At 41.8% G+C, this 20,930-nt stretch overlaps 1 protein-coding gene across 3 annotated transcripts in view; it reads left to right on the top strand.

Moving 5' to 3' along the window:
- Positions 1-3,388: 3,388 nt before the first annotated feature.
- Positions 3,389-20,930, top strand: part of LOC128026687 (girdin) — a 46,467-nt gene continuing 28,925 nt past the window's right edge. Inside the window, exons 1-5 of one of the 3 annotated variants that reach the window (XM_052613940.1) lie at positions 3,389-3,809; positions 3,895-3,992; positions 17,936-18,044; positions 18,715-18,784; positions 20,758-20,816. In XM_052613940.1, coding sequence (XP_052469900.1) covers positions 3,738-3,809; positions 3,895-3,992; positions 17,936-18,044; positions 18,715-18,784; positions 20,758-20,816 — 408 coding nt within the window. In that variant the 5' untranslated portion in view covers positions 3,389-3,737. The remainder of the gene's footprint in view (positions 3,810-3,894; positions 3,993-17,935; positions 18,045-18,714; positions 18,785-20,757; positions 20,817-20,930) is intronic. The other 2 variants (XM_052613941.1, XM_052613942.1) reach the window with 2 other exon arrangements.

Below are 20,930 nucleotides of genomic sequence, written 5' to 3'. Positions count from 1 at the left end.
ACTAAACATTTTTTGTTAGTAAAATATAATTTTAATAGCATAATACAAGTTTAAATTTGCTCTGAAATATATTATCTTTTTTTTAAAAATCTTTTTATCATACATGGGTTCATGAAATATTTGTGTACACATATAACACAGAGAGCTTTGTAGAATACACTCACAAAAACAGATGACTCATGTTTGGCTTGGTTTACAGTAGGGATGCACGATAATATCGGCACAACATCGGTATCGGCCGATAAAAGCTTAAAATGACCATTATCGGTATCGGCCGATATGAATATTTCTGCCGATGAGCCAAACCGATATTCTCCAAGTGAAATAATTGACCTGTTTTTCAGATGTGAATGTCTGTCTACATTTGTAAAATAATAAGTTTATGGTAGAATCAGTACAGAAGAGATACATGGATTTCTCTTCAGTAAAATTAAAGTTTAAATATATCAGTATATATTTGTAAATATATCAGTATATATTTGTATATATATCGATATCGGCATCGGCCAAAATTATTTAGAAAATATCGGCATATCGAATATCGGCCAAAATCCAATATCGTGCATCCCTAGTTTACAGATGAGGCACTGAGTGTTTCATTGTGTGGTGTGACTGCTACACATCTACACATCTACAGGTCTACAGGTCTACACATCACATCTACACATCTACACATCACATCTACACATCTACACATCTACACATCACATCTACACATCTACACATCACATCTACACATCTACACATCTACACATCACATCTACACGTCTACACGTCTACACATCTACACATCACATCTACACATCTACACATCACATCTACACATCTACACATCATATCTACACATCTACACATCTACACATCACATCTACACATCTACACATCTACACATCTACAGGCTGCTGCAGTCCATGTACAAGCATCAGAGAGTGATCTAGACCCTGCTGACCGGCCATAGCTAGAACAGAACTAGAGCACAGAGGACCATGTGAGCTGACACCAGACTTCATATTTCCCAAAAGAGAAGATGGAAGAAGGTGCCATCACCATTACTTTTTTAGAAAATTACAGAATGGTGAAAAAATGAAGAGAAGCTGGCTGTCTATTGTAAAAGAGCTAACAGTCTTTCCTGCTTCTGTTGCAAGATATTCTCAAATAGAGATTATAATCTAATTACCAAAGGACTGAAGGATTGGAGAAATCTGACATCTTGAAAAACCATGAGAGTACTCCAGAACATAACAGGTATATGGCATCATGGAAGGAATTAGACATTCGTTTGGGAAAAAGGCAAACAACAGATCAGGTGGAAATTATGCGCTTAGAAGGAGAGAGAAATAGATGGCGTGACGTTCTCAAAAGGTTGGTAGCCATCATTCAGTCTTTGGCAGAGAGAAATATGGGTCTAAGAGGAACATCAGATGCCCTGTATGACCCAAATAATGGAAACTTCCTTAAAGAAGTTGAACTAATGGCAAAATTTGACCCGGTGTTTTATTCAAAGTGGAGCCACCCACACGTACCTGGGTAATATCATTCAAAGCCAGTTGATTGAGTGCATAGGTAAGAGAATTATGGAAACAGTGGCCAATGAGATCAAAGAGTCATGTCAGCCATATAGAACAGCTCTCACTTACCATTCCAACTGTGGCCGTACACAATGTGGAAATTAAAGAGTACTTTATGGGGTTCCTTGAATCTGAAGAATACACTGGAGAAAGCCTCATCCCTCAATCTAAAGAGACTGCAGGAGCTCAACATCTCTTTTGAAGATTGCAGGGGGCAGTCGTATGATAATGGGGCAAATATGAAGGGAAAATAGAAAGGTGTCCAAGCCAGACTGCTAGAAATCAACCCAAAGGCCTTTTTTGTGGCATGTGCAACACACTCTTTAAACCTGGTGGTAGCCGATGCAGGAAAAGCTCCCCAGAAGCTGGTGTGTATTGTGGTTACCTGCAGAAGCTGTTCACTCTTTTCTCAGCCTCCACACAACGTTGGTCTATTCTAAAAAGCCATGTCAATCTCTTCCTGGACAGAGACCAGATGGGAGAGTCGAGTGAAGAGTGTGGAAGCTGTGAGGTACCAGTCTGCAGAAGTTAGGGATGCCCTTCTGGAAGTAAAGGAGAAAACCAATGACCCAGTGGTTAACATTGAGGCACACACATTAGCTGAGGAAGTAGGGTCATATCGCTTCACCATCTGCACTGTAGTATGGTATGACATCCTCATCCAAATTCATCATGTCAGCAAACGAATGCAGTCAGAGTCTGCTGTCAATCTGCTGAAGAAAACTGAGGCCTCTCTCAAGAGCTACAGAAAGACAGGGTTTGCTTCTGCACAAGCAACCGCCAAAGAACTAAGTGAGGAGATGAACGTAGAGGCAGTGCTCAAGCATAAGAGACTCAGAAAAACAAAATATCACTTCTCTTATGAGTCTCATGATAAGCCCTTCAATGATGCAATGAAACAAATGGAGGTTTGTTTCTTCAGTAATATTGTGGATGTTTGCATTGAATCACTGCATGAGTGTTTTGAGACCCTGAGTAAAGTTGAAAGCAAGTTTGGAGTCCTCACAAGCTTCCCTAAGCTTTCACCCCTGGAAATATGTCAACAGTGTGCAACACTGAGTGACGCCCTGTCTAGCAGCGGTCAGGCAGATCTGAATGGAAAGGAACTTGCACTAGAAATGCAACATTTCCAGATTTCCCCAGGAACACCATGACAACACTGGAACTGTTGTCCTCCATAGAAGAGAAGAAACTGAAGGAAATTTTCCCTAATATGTGGGTGACTGTCCGAATTGCTGCAACTTCTCCTGTAAGTGTGGCTAGTGCAGAGAGGAGCTTTTCAAAATTGAAGCTCATTAAAACATACCTGAGGTCTACAATGATGCAATTAAAGTAGAAAATACATTCATGATGAGCATAAACAGGGATGTTTCCAGGCAGATGTCCTATGATGACATTATTGACACTTTTGCAGCTATTAAGTCTAGACGTGTCTACTTTTAAAGCTATCGAAAATAGTACACAAGCTCAAATATGCCATGGTCAATTTGCTTTAAGTCCTTGGTTACCAGTTACTTCTTTTGAACATGTGCATGGTTGTTTTACTGAAAAGTGGTTCCTGTGTATTATTGTGTAGATAATATGTAGCTGATAGCGTAACATTCTCATGTTATATTAGTTTTTTGCGTTTTATTTGCCTGTTTTTCTTGTATTGTTTAATATTAATAATATTTAATTCTGATGAATTGTACATTCTTGTATTTGGACAAATTTTGCAATATTTATGCAATAACTATTAAATGGTTTCCTTGCAACTATGTTGTTTGGGGGAGAATTCCCGCCTAGGGTGACAGAAAGGCTAGAAGCGGCCCTGGGTGTGTTCTGGGTGTGTTCTCGGTGTGGCACGCGCGGTGTGCTGTGTTCCGCGCGAGTGTGTGGAGCAGCTCTGGAGGGTGACACACCGCAGCACGAGAGGCGAAGGCGGAGCTGACTCGGTCTCTCTCTGCACGAGCTCACAGGCGGCGCTTTGTTCGAGGATCTCGACACGTCACGCCGAGTCTAGCGGGAAACAGCGGCTCTCAGTCGGGATGAAGGCACGGATCGCGCCGCGCTTGTCCGGTGGAGAATAAGCGCGAGGATCTGCTGACGCGGCGGAGGAGAATACCGTCAGCATGACGAGCGCGTTATAGACGCGTCCTTCTCCAGGCTCCGCCGCTTTACTCTCGCGCGATGGACACGACGGAGCGCGACGCGTTCACGCCTCTGCTGGAGGACTTTCTGCGCTCTCCTCTGGTGTGCTGGGTGAGCGAGGAGCGCGTCTGCCGCGTCGCGTCGCGTCGCGATGGTGTGCGGAGCCTCATGTGTGTGTGTGTGTGTGTGTGTGCAGGTGAACACCGTCTCTCCGCTGGGCTCCGGAGGCTCTCATCTGTCGGACTTCATGACTTTAGTGGACGGGGTTCATCTCAATGACGTCATGACTGACATGTGAGTATCTGCGCAGCTTACTAGCGAACTAACACATACAAACATGTACTATTAACCATGGGTTTAAAACAACTCTCTATAGTTAAACCACATCAACCATGGTCACTATAGTTAAACCACAGTAATCACAAATACACCATGGTTTTACTCCACTGGTGTGTGTAGTAAAGCTGTGGTTATAGAAATGTAGTCAGTCCAGCAGAAGAAGATGTTTCCTCCGGTGACAGCGTGGCTGATTCAGGCTGGAGCGTGGTGTTATGTCCAGCTCGTACGGGTTTACTGTAGTGTGAAGAGGTCAGTATAATATGCAGAATCACAGTAACTGTGATCACATGACTGATGCTTGTCATGGTGAGTGTCCTTCTGCTTTTATACTAGAGCTCAGTCAGTCTGACAGATCTGAGCATCACAGCTAGCTCAGTCACTTCTGATTGGTCAGAGCAGCGTCCAGCTGAAGTCCACAGCTCTGTCCATCACAGTCCATCACCATCAGCCGAGGTCAGAGTGTCACGACGTGTCCAAACTCCCATCAGTGACTGTGTGGGCTTCATAAGTCCTGTCATGTCACACTATAATAATCAAGGGACATGAGATACAAACATCAGCAATTCGATTCAATTCAAGTTGATTTCTATAGTGCTTTTTACGATACAAATCATTGCAAAGCAACTTTACAGAAAATCAAGTTTCTGCAATATTTAGTAGAATATCAGTGGTGACTGTCAGTTTATGTGCATGTGACAGAAATTTTCAGAACAATTAATACAAGACGTAGTCAGCCAGATGAACATTATTAACAGCAGTTATTATATGATGCAATATTTGTTAGTTCTGTTGTTGATTCAGGGTCAGCATCATCTGAGAGAGAGTGTGTCTGAACCCCGAACATTATCAGGAAGGCTATTCCAGAGTTTGGGAGCCAAATGTGAAAAAGCTCTACCTCCTTTAGTGGACTTTGCTATCCTAGGAACGACCAAAAGTCCAGTGTTTTGTGACCTTAGGGTGCGTGATGGGTTGTAGCGTGGTAGAAGGCTAGTTAGGTACACAGGAGCTAAACCATTTAGGGCCTTGTAGGTCTTGACCCCCCAAAAAATTCTAACAAAACATTACTCAGTGGTTTACAGTAGTATCAAATGTACTTAAAATCATACTAAAAGTTTACCAAAGTTTGACTCCAAGAAAGGCCCCGTTTTCAAAATGGCAGCAGCCAGGTCTTTAAACTGACCATTACTCCTTTGTATTCCTCCTAGATCAGAAATATTGGTTCCTGATACATCTTTTGGCCATGTTATATTCTAATTAGCATATTTGCATGATAGATAAATGATTACAAGTCCAATTATATATTAAAGCAATTGGTTACATGCATATTTATGGGAAAAATATGTACAATTTCCCTTATGTACAGGTACATGTAAAAAAAAAAATAGAATACCATGGAAAAGTTCTTTATTTATTTGTAATTTAATTTAAAAAAGCAAACTTTTTATATTCTAGATTCATTGCACACAAACTGAAATATTTAAAGAGTTTGTTTGAGTTCTGATGGTATATTAAAGAAAGAAAAGTGTTTTTTAATGAAGCCAGTGTGATCTGGAGCCACGATAGTAGGGAGAATGTTCTCCAGTCTTAGGGCTAGAACCTCTGGCAATATTTTACAGTCCACATTGAGCAAAGATATAGGCCAAAATGAGCTACAGCTCAGAGGGTCTTTTCCTTTCTTAGGTAAAACCAAAATTGTAGCTTGATAAAACGTTTGCAGAAGACGTTCTATAGAGAATGATTCCTCAAATACAGCAAGTAGAAGAGGCATTAGTTTCCCTTTAAACATTTAAAATACAGTATATACTGTAAAGCCATCTGGCCCTGGAGCTTTTGAGTTTTGCATGTTTGAGAGAGCTGCATTCTTCTAAATGTAGAATTTTCTCCAAATCTGCATTATCATTAGAGGGAATTTGTGACATTTTAATGGAGTTAAAAATAGAGTCAAGTTCAGAAGAGTTATAATCAATTTCGGATGAATATAGGGCTGCATAGAATTGTCCAAAGACCGAACTGATTTCTAATTCATCCTTTGTGACCCTGCCATCATCTCTACGAATAGATGTTAGAATGTTTGTAGTTGAGCACTGCCTTATTTGTTGTGCAATAATTTTCCTAGGTTTATCGAAGTGTTCATATAATTTAGAGTTAGATTGAAGCAGAAATCTTTCAGATGTTATTAGATCAATCTCTGTATGCAGCTTTGTTCTTTCCTTTAAATCTTCAGGTAAGGGATTGATTGCAAATGTCAAGTCCAATTGTTTCATCTGATTGATGAGGTGGTTTAGTTGCTGGCTTCTTTTTTTCCTGTCCCATGATGAAAAAGAGATTATTTCCCCCTAATATAGGCTTTTAAAGATAAAGTGTGGCTTTGCTGATATCTGGGGTATCATTGATAAAAAGATATATTCTGCTATTAATAAAACCTACAAAGGATGAATCAGAAAGAGTTAAATGATTGAAGCGCCATGTCTTCCGAATTGGTGATTTGGGAAAAGCTAATTATAAAACCACTGGGCTGTGATCCGAGATTACAATAGATTCATATTTACAGTCAGTGACAGAAGTTAAAAGTTTGTCATCTATTAAAAAGTAGTCGATTCGTGAATATGAATGATGCACTGGGGGAAAAATACAACTGTTTAATATTTGGATATAAAAAATGGGCTGGGCTTCACTCACGATGAGCGCGATCTAACACCTCTGAGTCTGTACCTGGTTTTGGTACCCAACCCTATTAATAACCGCCAGCTTGAATGGTTTTGGGACGTGACCTAAAGATAACGACGAGTTAATTAAATAGAGAAGCGGTTCTTCGGCTACAGGTAACAACTCTTTCAGTAATTTAGTGGGTACAGGATCTAATAAACATGTTGTTGGTTTAGATACAGTGATAAGTTTATTTAGCTCTTCCTGTCCTATATTTATAAAGCACTGCAGTTTATCTTTGGGTGCGATGGATGAAACTGAAGTGTTAGACGCTGTAGAATCTACATTCGCTATTGTATTTCTAATGTTATCTATTTTATCAGTGAAGAAATTCATAAAGTCATTACTATTTAACGTTGGTGGAATATTTGAATCAGGTGGCATCTGGTAATTTGTTAACTTAGCCACTGTGCTAAATAAAAACCTTGGATTGTTTTGGTTATTTTCAATGAGTTTGTGTATATGCTCTGCCCTAGCAGTTTTTAGAGCCTGTCTATAGCTGGACATACTGTTTTTCCATGCAATTCTAAAAACTTCTAAAAACTTCCATTTGCGTTCAAGACTACGAGTTACTTTCTTGAGAGAGTGAGTATTACTGTTATACAATGGTACAGTACGTTTGTCTCTAACCTTTTTCAATTTGATTGGGGCAACAGCTTCTAATGTATTAGAGAAAATAGTGCCCATGTTGTCAGTAATTTCGTCTAGTTCATGTGTATTTTTATAAATAGCAATTGAGATAAATCAGGCAGGTTATTTGCACATCTGTCTTCGGTGGCTAGTACTTTTACACTTTTACTTGAGTAAAAAGCTTGAGTTGATACTTTAACTCCTACAAAAGTCTTTTTAAACCCTAGCATCTATACTTCTACTTGAGTAATGAATGTGAATACTTTTGACACCAGTGGTAACGCTGAGCCATAAACCGTAGTCGCACCTGGGTATAAGTCACATCAGCCCAAAAATATGTCATGACTAGGAAAAAAACATATATAAGTCGCACTGGACTATAAGTCACATTTATTTAGAACCAAGAACCAAGAGAAAACATTCTCGCGGCTGGAGACGGTAATGTTTTCTCTTGGTTCATGTCAAATTAATTTTGATAGGTCGCACCTGACTATAAGGCGCAGGACCAGCCAAACTATGAAAAAAGTGGGACTCATAGTCCGGAAAATACGATAGTTAATATCAGTTATACGCAGCAGGCACGATACAAGGAAATGGTCTGTAACATCATCACTTTGAGATACAATATCTATAGCAAGATAGTAAGATCGATTTCATGCGATATAATTAAATCTAGTGTATGATTAAAGCGATGAGTGGACCCGGTGACATTTTGCTTGACTCCAAAAGAGTTTATTAGGTCAGTAATCAGCAGCATTAGTCGTAAAAAGGCTTTGCAGAAGAGATCTGCTGAAGGAAGTCCACACTTCCTCTCATTAAATCATGTGTAAATAAGCGATGTGGTGTGTGTAGCTTCAGTGATTGTACAGGTGTGATTGCTTATAAAGGCACAGACGGACGTGATAGTTCTGCTTCAGTGTGAGAGTGAACCACTCACCATAGCAGGACCATCAGGTCTCACGCTGATCCCCTTTAAAGTGTGCTTTGACCACAGCACTGCGTCTGAGCGGAGACGCCTCGTGTGTTTGAAACAGTGACATCACAACAGAAGTACATGACACAGATCACCACTGTTGATAAAGCACTCAGTGAATCCATGAATATAGTTCAGATACAGATATAAGACACTGTACTGAGGATAGAGAACTGTACACGTGCACAGTCTTTCACAGGCCATCACCAAACACACACACACACACACTCTCAGAGCAGACGCTTGAGAATGAACTTGAGGAGGCTAATGGATGAACAGAATCATTCTGAACTGGGTATTTTAGAGAGAAGACCCACACACAGTGGTGTGAACTGTAATGAAGATGAACATGAGGAGTTCACACTGTTTTTAACACAGAAGCTAAAGGTAAAGAGATCCAGTGAAGAATCAGCACGGTGTGTTTCTCTGAGACTCAGCAGCTCTGATGGGGCTTTGACTGGAACTCTCTTCATTAGAGAAGTTGAGTAAAACAGACTTATTATGTAACTGTAGATTTACAATATTAACCCACAGTCTTGTTTAAGGAACTGATGTACAAAGCCGATTCCAAAAAAGTTGGGACAGTGTACAAATTGTGAATCAGAATGCAATGATGTGGAAGTTTCAAATTTCTATATTTTAATCAGAATACAACATAGATGACATATCAAATGTTTACTGAGAAAATGTATAATTTTAAGGGAAAAATACATTGATTTTAAATTTCATGGCATCAACTTGTCTCCAAAAAGTTGGGACAAGGCCATGTTTAGCACTGTGTGGCATCCCCTCTTCTTTTTATAACAGTCTGCAAACATCTGGGGACTGAGGAGACAAGCTGCTCAAGTTTAGGAATAGGAATGCTGTCCCATTCTTGTCTAATACAGGCTTCTAGTCGCTCTACTGTCTTAGGTCTTCTTTGTCACCAGAGATCTTCCTCTTTATGATGCACCAAATGTTTTCTGTGGGTGAAAGATCTGGACTGCAGCTGAGTGCTGATAACAGCTTGGGTTGTCCTTGTCCTCTTTAGTCCGGATGACATGGCATCCCAGTTTTCCAAAAAGAACTTCAAATTTTGATTCGTCTGACCACAGAACAGTTTTCCACTCTGCCACAGTCCATTTTAAATGAGCCTTGGCCCAGAGAAAACACCTGCGCTTCTGGATCATGTTTAGATATTGCTTCTTTTTTGACCTATAGAGTTTTAGCTGGTAACAGCGAATGGCACGGTGGATTGTGTTCATCGACATTTTTTTCTGGAAGTATTCCTGAGCCCATGTTGTGATTTCCATTACAGTATCATTCCTGTATGTGATGCAGTGTTGTCTAAGAGCTGAAGATCACGGGCATCCAGTATGGTTTTCTGGCCTTGACCCTTAAACACAGAGATTGTTCCAGATTCTCTGAATCTTTGAATGATATTATGCACTGTAGTCAAGTCAAGTCAAGTCACCCTTATTCATATAGCGCTTTATACAAAATACATTGCATCAAAGCAACTGAACAACATTCATTATGAAAACAGTGTCTCAATAATGCAAAATGATAGTTAAAGGCAGTTCATCATTGAATTCAGTGATGTCATCTCTGTTCAGTTAAATAGTGTCTGTGCATTTATTTATATCAAGTCAACGATATCGCTGTAGATGAAGTGACCCCAACTAAGCAAGCCAGAGGCGACAGCGGCAAGGAACCGAAACTCCATCGGTGACAGAATGGAGAAAAAAACCTTGGGGGAAACCAGGATCCCTATTTATATCTATCTATCTATCTAATCTGTAGATGATGATAACTTCAAACTCTTTGTAATTTTTCTCTGAGAAACTCCTTTCTGATATTGCTCCACTATTTTTCACCGCAGCATTGGGGGAATTGGTGATCCTCTGCCCATCTTGACTTCTGAGAGACACTGCCACTCTGAGAGGCTCTTTTTATACCCAATCATGTTCCCAATTGACCTAATAAGTTGCAAATTGGTCCTCCAGCTGTTCCTTGTATTTACTTTTAACTTTTTCAGGCCTCTTATTGCTACCTGTCCCAACTTTTTTTGGAATGTGTAGCTTTCATGAAATCCAAAATGAGCCAATATTTGGCATGACATTTCAAAATGTCCCACTTTCAACATTTGATATGTTATCTATATTCTATTGTGAATAAAATATAAGTTTATGAGATTTGTAAATTATTCCATTCCTTTTTTACTCAAAATTTGTACAGTGCCCAACTTTTTTGGAATCGGGTTTGTATAAAATCAGTGTGACGTTTGTAACCATGCTGATGTTATTAAACCTTAAGTGAATAGATTCTAAATCGACACTTCAAACTAAAAAATGTGTTTGGAAACTTTAGTGCAAATGAATGAGAAAGGGATGCATCAATCTGATACTTAGGATTGGTATCGGCTCCAATACTGGCATTTCAGATGAGACTGATCCAAATCCAATATTGTGTGCATACTATTCTGTGTTATTTTTAAGCCCCACGAAAGGCACAAAAACGTGTTTCTGAAGCTGTTCCATAGTTCAATATGAGGGACAGATTAATATTGAAGTCATTAAATTCAGTTCACATAAACTCTTCTCTCCGCTGCTGCGTCTGACTGTCACTTTATACTGGTGCCTTTATTATTATAGTACTGTTCTGTGCAATCAGAGATTATTAATAGTATATGAGTGTGAGGGATGCTCAAGGGTTTGTTTATGTACAAGTAGAAATGGTAGTGGGAGGTTCCGACAAGAGAAACGGGAGCAAGAGAGCAGGTCCCTGTTGAAGGTTTTATTTGAATTATACTTGCATGCTTGAATTGTTACAGGTACATGCCCAGAAGAGGTGCCTGTGGGCATATGGGTGCGTGTGTAGTATAAGAAACAATCATGCAGTAGTCCCTCTTCTTGCACAATGAACAAGTGAATCACTTTACCTACACATAGACTACCTTCTGATATTTGTCCGGGCATGTCTTGACTTGTAAAGCCTTTCCTAAGCATTAAAAGGTCATAGACGTAAAGATACCCCTGGATGGCGTTGTTGGGCTTTCATAAATTGCCGCCCCCAAATGTCACTCGGGACATTTGAACATGGTAGTAAGCCCTACTTAAGTGACGGGATTGGAGCTGTCATCATCCTCAAATTTGGGAAATGGGATTAGGCGAGCCACCGGCTGACATTAATTCGGTCCTGAACCTGAACTGCAACTGTCCTTATTCGTCCATCAGGTCCAGGGAAGGTGCGGGTCACCTTTCCCACTAGCCAGAGGACTCGTGGAAGTTGAGGGTCCATGAAAAGCACTACCTGGTTGACCCTGAGCTGGTCATTGTCCTTTTGCCACTTTTGTCTTTCTTGGAGAGTTGGCAGGTAGAGATGTATAAATCTGGCCCAGAATTGGTCATCAAGTACCTGACTATATCTCCATCTCCTGGTTCCTAGAAGATTGCTGGAGTCATACATCACTTGTGGGAGAGAGGAATCTTGGAGTCCCAAGAGCAGGATACTAGGTGTGATTGGGTCTGTATCTGCAATATAGGATGATACATAACCTAAAGGCGTGGCATTCATGATTCCCTCCACTTCAATAAGAACAGTGCTGTTTCAGGGACTGTCTGTTCCTTTAGAATGACTCTCAAGGCTTGTTTCACTTCCCTCTCCCAAATACCACCAAAATGCGGAGCGCTGGGAGGAATAAATCTAAAGGAAATCTTCTGCTCAGCTAATTGCTCTTTAAGTAGCTTCATATGCTTCTTTAATCTCTCTGTTACCTCCAGTAAAGTTGGTGCCATTATCTGAAAAGAGCTCAAAGGGCTTGCCTCTTCTAGCGATAAATCTCCGTAGAGACATCAAGAAGGCATCAGTGTCTAGACTCTCAAGTAGATCCAGATTGAGGCATTGGGTGGTCACACATTTGAATACTATTCCCCATCTCTTTTCAGTTCGTCGTGCTATTTTTACTATGAATGATCCAAAACAGTCCATTCCAGTGGAATAGAAGGGGGGCTTGTAAAGCCTAAGACGAGCTGGTGGGAGATCTGCCATCATAGGGATCTTGTGTTGGGCACGCCACTTTTGACATTCAGTACATGCAAGTTGATGGGTTTTGATAGCTGCTCTGCCTCTCAAAATCCAATAGTGACGTCTGAGCTCTGCAAGGACTTGTTCTGGCCCAGGGTGAAGGAGATTGGCATCATATTCCTTAATAAGGAGTTTGGTTATTTGTTGATGAGGGTCGAGAACTATGGGATGTAGAGCATTAAGGTCTGTGTTCAGCATGATGTTGTCTCCCTCCAACCCTAATGAGCCCAGCATCTTCATCATATTCAGCAGACAGGGACATTAACCGGCTATTGGATGGTAAGGGTCGGTGTGATGAGAGAGCCTTGAACTCCTCTGCAAATGAATTTTTTTGGGCTTGTTGGAGGAGTAGACGCTCAGCTTCTAAATACTTCCTTTGGGGCTTCAAGAATTTGGTAATTTGAACAAAGGCGTGGCATATCGTAAAGTGCCGTCAACCTCTTCCCTAGTAGTGTGAGTTTGGAGTAGGGTTAGAGCGTATTGGTCCTGTTTAGAACCAGTGGCTGTCATTTCGTTAATGTAGGGAAGGGTGTCAGTCTGCCAAAGACACTCAACGTTCTTGAGTAGCTCAGCATTCTGACAGTCTACATTGATTTTCAGACATTGTTGGTCACAAGTGGTAGTTCGGCTGTATCCCACAGGGCCTTGGAGAGTCCAACCAAGTCTGGTGTGAACAGCTATGGGTGCATTAGGAGGTCCCATTCAAATAGGAGATCAGTTAGGATGATCTAAGTTGACCTTGGTAAGGGGAACATTTACTAGGAGAACACTCTTTTGTGTCTGCTGGGCTGCTTCATGGAGGATGGTTAGATGCTATTCTTTGCAAGTCTTGCAAGCTCGCTTAAGAGTACAATTGTTTGCAGGATGTGCTCTTCCACATTTCCAACACCGTTTTCCATCTGTTATCCACTTTAATATTTGCTCTGTGGTCAGAAGCTTGAATTTCCTGTTCCTGTTAGTTGAGTAAAGGATTGAAGTGGGTCTGTCCTTATGCCGAGAAGGTGGGTGTGAATCCTTCTTGGTTGTCCTGGTTGTCGGACTTTGGTAGAGTGCCAGTACCAGTCTGGAGAATGTCACGGCTAAAACAGTACTCAGCAACAACAAGCTGTCACAATATGAAGGTGGCATTTTGCTCAGAAGACGATCAACATGCGATCCACACCTTAACTCATATCCATTTGGGCCTTCAAGAGTTCTGAGCATCCCTACCAATGAATGGATGGATTAGGCGAAGTCATCAAAAGCGTCAGCATCTCCAAACTTTACAGCTGGAGCATTCAATATGGCACCTAATTCACATTGGACTAGCTGGCGTGGTTGTCCATATTTATCTTGCACTGCTTGTAGTGCAGCTGCGTATGGCCGGGGATCGTGCATGTATGCCTTGGCAAACTTGATAGCACTGGGAAGCTTTAAAAGTCCTAGAAGCACTTGATATTTGTACTGTTCACTAAAGTGCTGTTGATTGTTCATCAGATTGTCCAATGCCATTTTGAGCAGTGCAAAATCACTTTCACATCCACTCTCAAAGGATGGTATGACAGGTTTTGGGATACCATAAGCCGAAGCAGCTAACATCTCTAGTTCGGGTGGCTGGGCTTGAGGTACATATGCTTGAGCTGGAACTGGATGAGGGGCCGGGAATGCCACTTGAGTGTGAGGGTACAGTACTTGGCGTGGCTGAGGAAGTGCAGAAGCCCCTAAGATTGCACGGTCTAGAGGTGATGCTACTGAGGGAGGCACACTGACAGCCGATGTCTGATGGTAGCTTACTGTAGTGACAGAAGAAGTTGGCTGTACTGTGACGGTAGCTGGGTAAATAGGTAATGGACAAGTGAAATCTGTTCTATCACTTGTAGTCGACTGAGCTTTTGCTAGTGGAGGTGATGACCATGTCACTATGTTAGGATGGTGCACCTCGGTAGTAAAGTCATGGGCACTGGATGTAAACTGCACCGGCTGTTTAGCTAAGGCTTCTCTGGCTTTGAGTGCCTCTCTGGCTTGGTCATCAAGTCTCTGACATTCCTTGTCTGCGCCTTTAGTTTCTCCTCCAGAACTTCGGCTGGGACGTCAGACAGAGCACGTCTTGGTGATTGACTTGATGCACTGTGTCGAGATCTGGAGGTAGTTTTGGAGGCTGTACCAGATGATAGACTGAGAGGAATGCCTAGAATGTCTATGTGAAGAAGTTTCAGCTGGAGGTGCTGAATCCAGGTTTGCAGGGAGCTGTACTTCGTAATTCTCTAGATGAGCTGGGAGATGTCACTCTCTTTGTGTGTGGGGTCAACTCGTGGAATCTGCTGTGCTGGCAGGATCAGAATCCATCTCTACTGAAGTACATCCGGCTCGAAGGACCATATATGAGCGTGAGGGATGCTCAAGGGTTTGTTTATGTACAAGTAGAAATGGTAGAGGGAGTTTCCGATAAGAGAGACGGGAGCAAGAGAGCAGGCCCCAATTGAAGGTTTTATTTGATTATCCTTGCATGCTTGAATTGTTACAGGTACATGCTAGGGCTGTCCACGGTAGTAGAGGCATGTCTGCTTTGCTGGTGGGAGCGCTAGCGTGCCTGAGGGTTCAGGGACAGGTCACAGGAGTCACACTGTCTGGCACAGCATCACTGCTGAAAGTTTACGCTTCTTCATGGAAGATGGCAGCAAGTGCAGAGCCCAACTCGACCGCAGCAGAGAAAATGAGGTAAAATTGTTGACCCACGAGATAAAGTTGTAAGCAAGCTATTTAAGATATAGTTAGGATACCATTCGACCACTAGCAACATGAGGTCCCATCTCAAAAATGTGCACCCAAATGAGCATGACATAATGTGTGGAACTCCAGCTAAACAGTCACGTCTTGACACTTAATGTTACTTTGCATCGCCCGCAGCAAGCTCTTTGTCTGCAACACGACAAGAGGCCATAACTTAATTTCGTTCATTTGTAAGGACATGAGACCGATCAGTATCTCGGATGGGGCATGCTTTGGGGAGTTGTTTTTTTTTTTCATTGTTTTTTTTTGTCAAATATCTTAATTGCCTGTTTATATAGAGAGATAACTGGTTTCAAAGTGGACGCTGATGTTTGTGACCATGCTGTTATACAGTATGACAGATGTGAAAAAAACCATTGCGTGCATAAAACAATAAAGCCACGTGATGTGACAACTCTCCTCTAATAAAACGAAAAGCAGTTCAGATTTGATTTGACTTTCCTGCAAACATGATTTACTTGACTTTGAAACTTCAGGTGTTTATCCAAGATTATCCCCAAGTATTTCGTTTCATGAACCTCCTGAATGGGAAATGAACCTCAAAGATGCTGTCAGGGGACCACTGGTTGATAGAAAAACACATTGAGAAAGTTTTCTGTGTGTTTAGAGTTAAATGGGACAGCTGAAGCCATCTTGAGATGTTGTGTAAAGCCTGTGTTAACTGCTGCCCAGCCAGCACAGTTGTTTTTGCTGACACATGGATAACTGTGTCGTCAGCATAAAGCTGGTAATTTACACCCTGACAGCAGTCTGGGAGATCATTTATATATTTATTTTACTCGTATATAAGTCACTAAATGACCAAGGACCAAAATATATTGCAGATATGTTCACTGAATATAAACCTAACAGAGCACTCAGATCACTAGGATCAAGTCAGTTAGAAATACCAAGGGTTCACACAAAACAACTGGCGTCTGCCTTTAGTTACTATGCTGCCCGCAGCTGGAATCAGCTTCCAGAAGAGATCAGATGTGCTAAAACACTCGTCACATTTAAATCTAGACTCAAAACGCATCTGTTTAGCTGTGCATTTGTTGAATGAGCACTGTGCAATGTCCGAACTGATTGCACTATATTTTCACTGTTTTATTTTTTTATTTTATGTAAAATCAAATTAATTGTAATAATTTTAAAAGTTTTAAAATTGCTTGTTTTTATTCTTGTTATTATTTTTCTTCATTATCATTTTACTTTCTTTTATGTAAAGCACTTTGAACTACCACTGTGTACGAAATGTGCTATATAAATAAACTTGCCTTGCCTTATGCGACATTGATAGGAACACTGAGATAAAAAAACAACAACAAAAAAACGCATTTCAAAATTGTTTCTTTTTTTTGTAACATATATCATCAATTTTTTTATGCCAGTGCAATCATTAATATTGAATATTTTTTGTAACATATGATTTTTTTATTTAGTGCAATATTATGTCATTGCAACATTTTGTTGTAATTTTGACTAGCAACTGCAACTCTCTCTCTCTCTCTCTCTCTCTCTATATATATATATATGTAAACTTAAGTTCACTGTTATCCCACTATTGTGACCATCAACATGTTTACTCATTCTATGACAAAACTCAATATACAGTACAGACCAAAAGTTTGGACACACCTTCTCATTCAAAGAGTTTTCTTTATTTTCATGACTATGAAGATTGTAGAGTCACACTGAAGGCATCAAAACTATAAATTAACACGTGGAATTATATATGGAATTATATACATAACAAAAAAGTGTGAAACAACTGAAAATATGTCATATTGTAGGTTCTTCAAAGTAGCCACCTTTTGCTTTGATTACTGCTTTGCACACACTTGGCATTCTCTTGATGAGCTTCAAGAGGTAGTCACCTGAAATGGTCTTCCAACAGTCTTGAAGGAGTTCCCCGAGAGATGCTTAGCACTTGTTGGCCCTTTTGCCTTCTGTCTGCGGTCCAGCTCACCTCTAAACCATCTGGATTGGGTTCAGGTCCGGTGACTGTGGAGGCCAGGTCATCTGGCGCAGCACCCCATCACTCTCCTTCTTGCTCAAATAGCCCTTGATGCCTTCAGTGTGACTCTACAATTTTTATAGTCATGAAAATAAAGAAAACTCTTTGAATGAGAAGGTGTGTCCAAACTTTTGGTCTGCACTGTATGTGAATGAACACATATTAATACTAGACACCCTAAAGATCATGTGTACCAAAAATCTCTGTCATATCTGTGTTAGCATACTTAACTAACCTTTAGTTTTGGAGCTTTGATGCAGCATCATCTTCTCAAGGTGCAAACAGGAGATAAACGGCACTAATCATGTGAGACCGCACATATTTCATTGAGATTCTTTATTTCTTACATACTTGCAGAAAGTGCACTAAAACATCAGTCAGTAAGGTTTTTAGAGCTTTATATGTGACCGCTGGGATTAAATGTGATATGCTAATTGTTTAATTTGTGATAACATGTTCCAATATTTTGTTCCTCATATTTTGATGGTTTAATTAAACCTGTAGGGTCATTAAAAGCAAATGCTGTGCAGATGTTCCCTCCGGACTTCACTTTAGCTCACTACTGTAGGATATGTTGTTCAAAGCAGGAGGAAATTAAGATGCTCAGGCACATGCCTTGATAAAGAAATTACAGGGAAAATATTCTTCTGAATAAAAAAATTGATATTTGCTGAAAAATGTATATTGCTAAATATGGTAAAAATTAGAAGCAAAAATGTCTGCTGAGCTGAACGTGTGTGTGGTTTGTTCTGACAGAAACCCAAAGAGCAGTGTTCAGCGAGTCCACAGGAAGGTCAGGAACGACCCAGCACTGCGCATCCAGAACCTGTCCCTCCTCGTGCAGCAGATCAAGTCCTGCTATCAGGTGATCTCTCACACCACATCATGAGCATTTGTTGTTCGAACAGTATTGTTGTGGCAGCTTTGTCAGTATGGTCTATACACACTGCTATGGTTATTATTGTCAGTCATACAGTTTGTGATTCACTCTCTTCAGTTCTCACACTCGTCAGTCTGTGTGTGTGACCACATGAGTGCTGCTTTTCCTCTCAGTAATCATATGTTCAGCGCTGGAGCAGGAGTTAGGAGCTGAGGGTCGGAGCTGCTGCTGGATATCATGTGGCTCAAGCCTATGCTGAGGTTCAGAGCAAAACATGAGTGTGTGTTCACTGAGCGTCCTGTAGCTAATGTGTGCATTTTAGTCTGGGCTGTGTTCCTCTCATAGCAGCTGCTGAGATAATGACTAACCTCAGCGTGTAGCTGCACGTCTGTGAGAGTGTGTGTGTGTGAGTGAACGTGAGCTCTCACACCGATTAGGCTGTCCTTAAGCACTGATCAGACCATCAGTAGTTATTCTGAAGAGATTTGTCATGATGTTCACAAACAGCCATTATCCTCCAGAATCTGAGACTCCTGCTGGAGCACAAGCAGCCGATGCTGGATCTGAATACTTTTACTCCACAGAAACAGTGACATGTTCATTCATGTTGACCATAGGAGAGCTGGTCCCCTGATTGAATCTGGTTCTTTTCCAGGAGACGCTGCAGCAGCTGGTGGTGATGTCACTTCCTGATGTGCTGGTGCTGGGCAGGACTCCTCTCAGCGGTAGGTCTCGCCCTCACTGTCACACATCACTCGCCTCATTCTCACTTACTCTCACACATCAGTCGCCTCACTTTCACGTACTCTCACACATCACTCGCCTCATTCTCACTTACTCTCACACATCAGTCGCCTCACTCTCACGTACTCTCACATCACTCGCCTCATTCTCACTTACTCTCACACATCAGTAGCCTCACTCTCACGTACTCTCACACATCAGTCGCCTCACTCTCACGTACTCTCACACATCAGTCGCCTCACTCTCACGTACTCTCACACATCAGTCGCCTCATTCTCGCTTACTCTCACACATCACTCGCCTCATTCTCACTTACTCTCACACATCAGTCGCCTCACTTTCACGTACTCTCACACATCACTCGCCTCATTCTCACTTACTCTCACACATCAGTCGCCTCACTCTCACGTACTCTCACACATCAGTCGCCTCACTCTCACTTACTCTCACTTACTCTCACACATCAGTCGCCTCACTCTCACGTACTCACACATCAGTCGCCTCATTCTCGCTTACTCTCACACATCACTCGCCTCATTCTCACTTACTCTCACACATCAGTCGCCTCACTCTCACGTACTCTCACACATCAGTCGCCTCACTCTCACGTACTCTCACACATCAGTCGCCTCACTCTCACGTACTCTCACACATCAGTCGCCTCACTCTCACGTACTCTCACACATCAGTCGCCTCACTCTCACGTACTCCCACATCACTCGCCTCATTCTCGCTTACTCTCACACATCACTCGCCTCATTCTCACTTACTCTCACACATCAGTAGCCTCACTCTCACGTACTCACACATCACTCGCCTCATTCTCGCTTACTCTCACACATCACTCGCCTCATTCTCACTTACTCTCACACATCAGTAGCCTCACTCTCACGTACTCACTCTCACGTACTCACACATCAGTCGCCTCATTCTCGCTTACTCTCACACATCACTCGCCTCATTCTCACTTACTCTCACACATCACTCGCCTCATTCTCACTTACTCTCACACATCACTCGCCTCATTCTCGCTTACTCTCACACATCACTCGCCTCATTCTCACTTACTCTCACACATCAGTAGCCTCACTCTCACGTACTCACTCTCACGTACTCACACATCAGTCGCCTCATTCTCGCTTACTCTCACACATCACTCGCCTCATTCTCACTTACTCTCACACATCAGTCGCCTCATTCTCACGTACTCACACATCACTCGCCTCATTCTCGCTTACTCTCACACATCATTCACCTCACTCTCACGTACTCTCACACATCAGTCGCCTCATTCTCACGTACTCACACATCACTCGCCTCATTCTCGCTTACTCTCACACATCACTCGCCTCATTCTCACTTACTCTCACACATCATTCGCCTCACTCTCACTTACTCTAAAACATCAGTCGCCTTACTCTCGCTCACTCTTGCACATCAGTCGCCTCACCTTGCTCACTCTCGCACATCAGTCGCCTCACTCTTGCTCACTCTCGCACATCACTCACCTGAATCTCGCACATCACTGGCCTCACTTAATCTCACTCACGCACATCACTTGTCACACTCCCGCTCACTCACTCTCTCACATCACTCACCTTACTCGCCTCACTCTTGCACATCAGTCGCCTCACTCACTTACTCTTGCACATCCGTTGCCTCACTCTTGCTCACTCTCACTCTCGTACATCACTCTTGCCTCACTCTTGCTCACTAACGCACATCACAACCTTAGGTTAAGGTTCAGGGTTAAGACCTAGTTGTTACCCAGTTATTGCAGTTACTATAATGAGTATGTAGTATGTACATGTGGAACAGGACTGCTAGCAAACCTTAGAGAATTCAGTAAAATTAAGTTCTTGATGACTAATAGCTCATGAAAGTGTGATGAATGGCAACTGGTGTGGAGTCAAGAGTTCAGCGTGTGTTGATCTGGATGTGTGTGTGTTCTCAGAGCAAGGACTGGAGGAGATGAGGAAGATCCTGCTGCTACTGCTGGGCTGTGCTGTACAGGTGACACACACTCTCTCACACACACACACACACACACAAACACGCGCACACACACACACACAAACACAAACAGGTCACATGATCAGTGTTCATGACTCTCTTTCTCTGTGTGTG

The sequence above is a fragment of the Carassius gibelio genome, chromosome A13 (genome assembly GCF_023724105.1).
Source record: "Carassius gibelio isolate Cgi1373 ecotype wild population from Czech Republic chromosome A13, carGib1.2-hapl.c, whole genome shotgun sequence".
NCBI lineage: Eukaryota > Metazoa > Chordata > Actinopteri > Cypriniformes > Cyprinidae > Carassius > Carassius gibelio.
The sequence above is the reverse complement of the archived record's forward strand: the minus strand, read 5'-3'. Positions and strand labels throughout refer to the sequence as shown.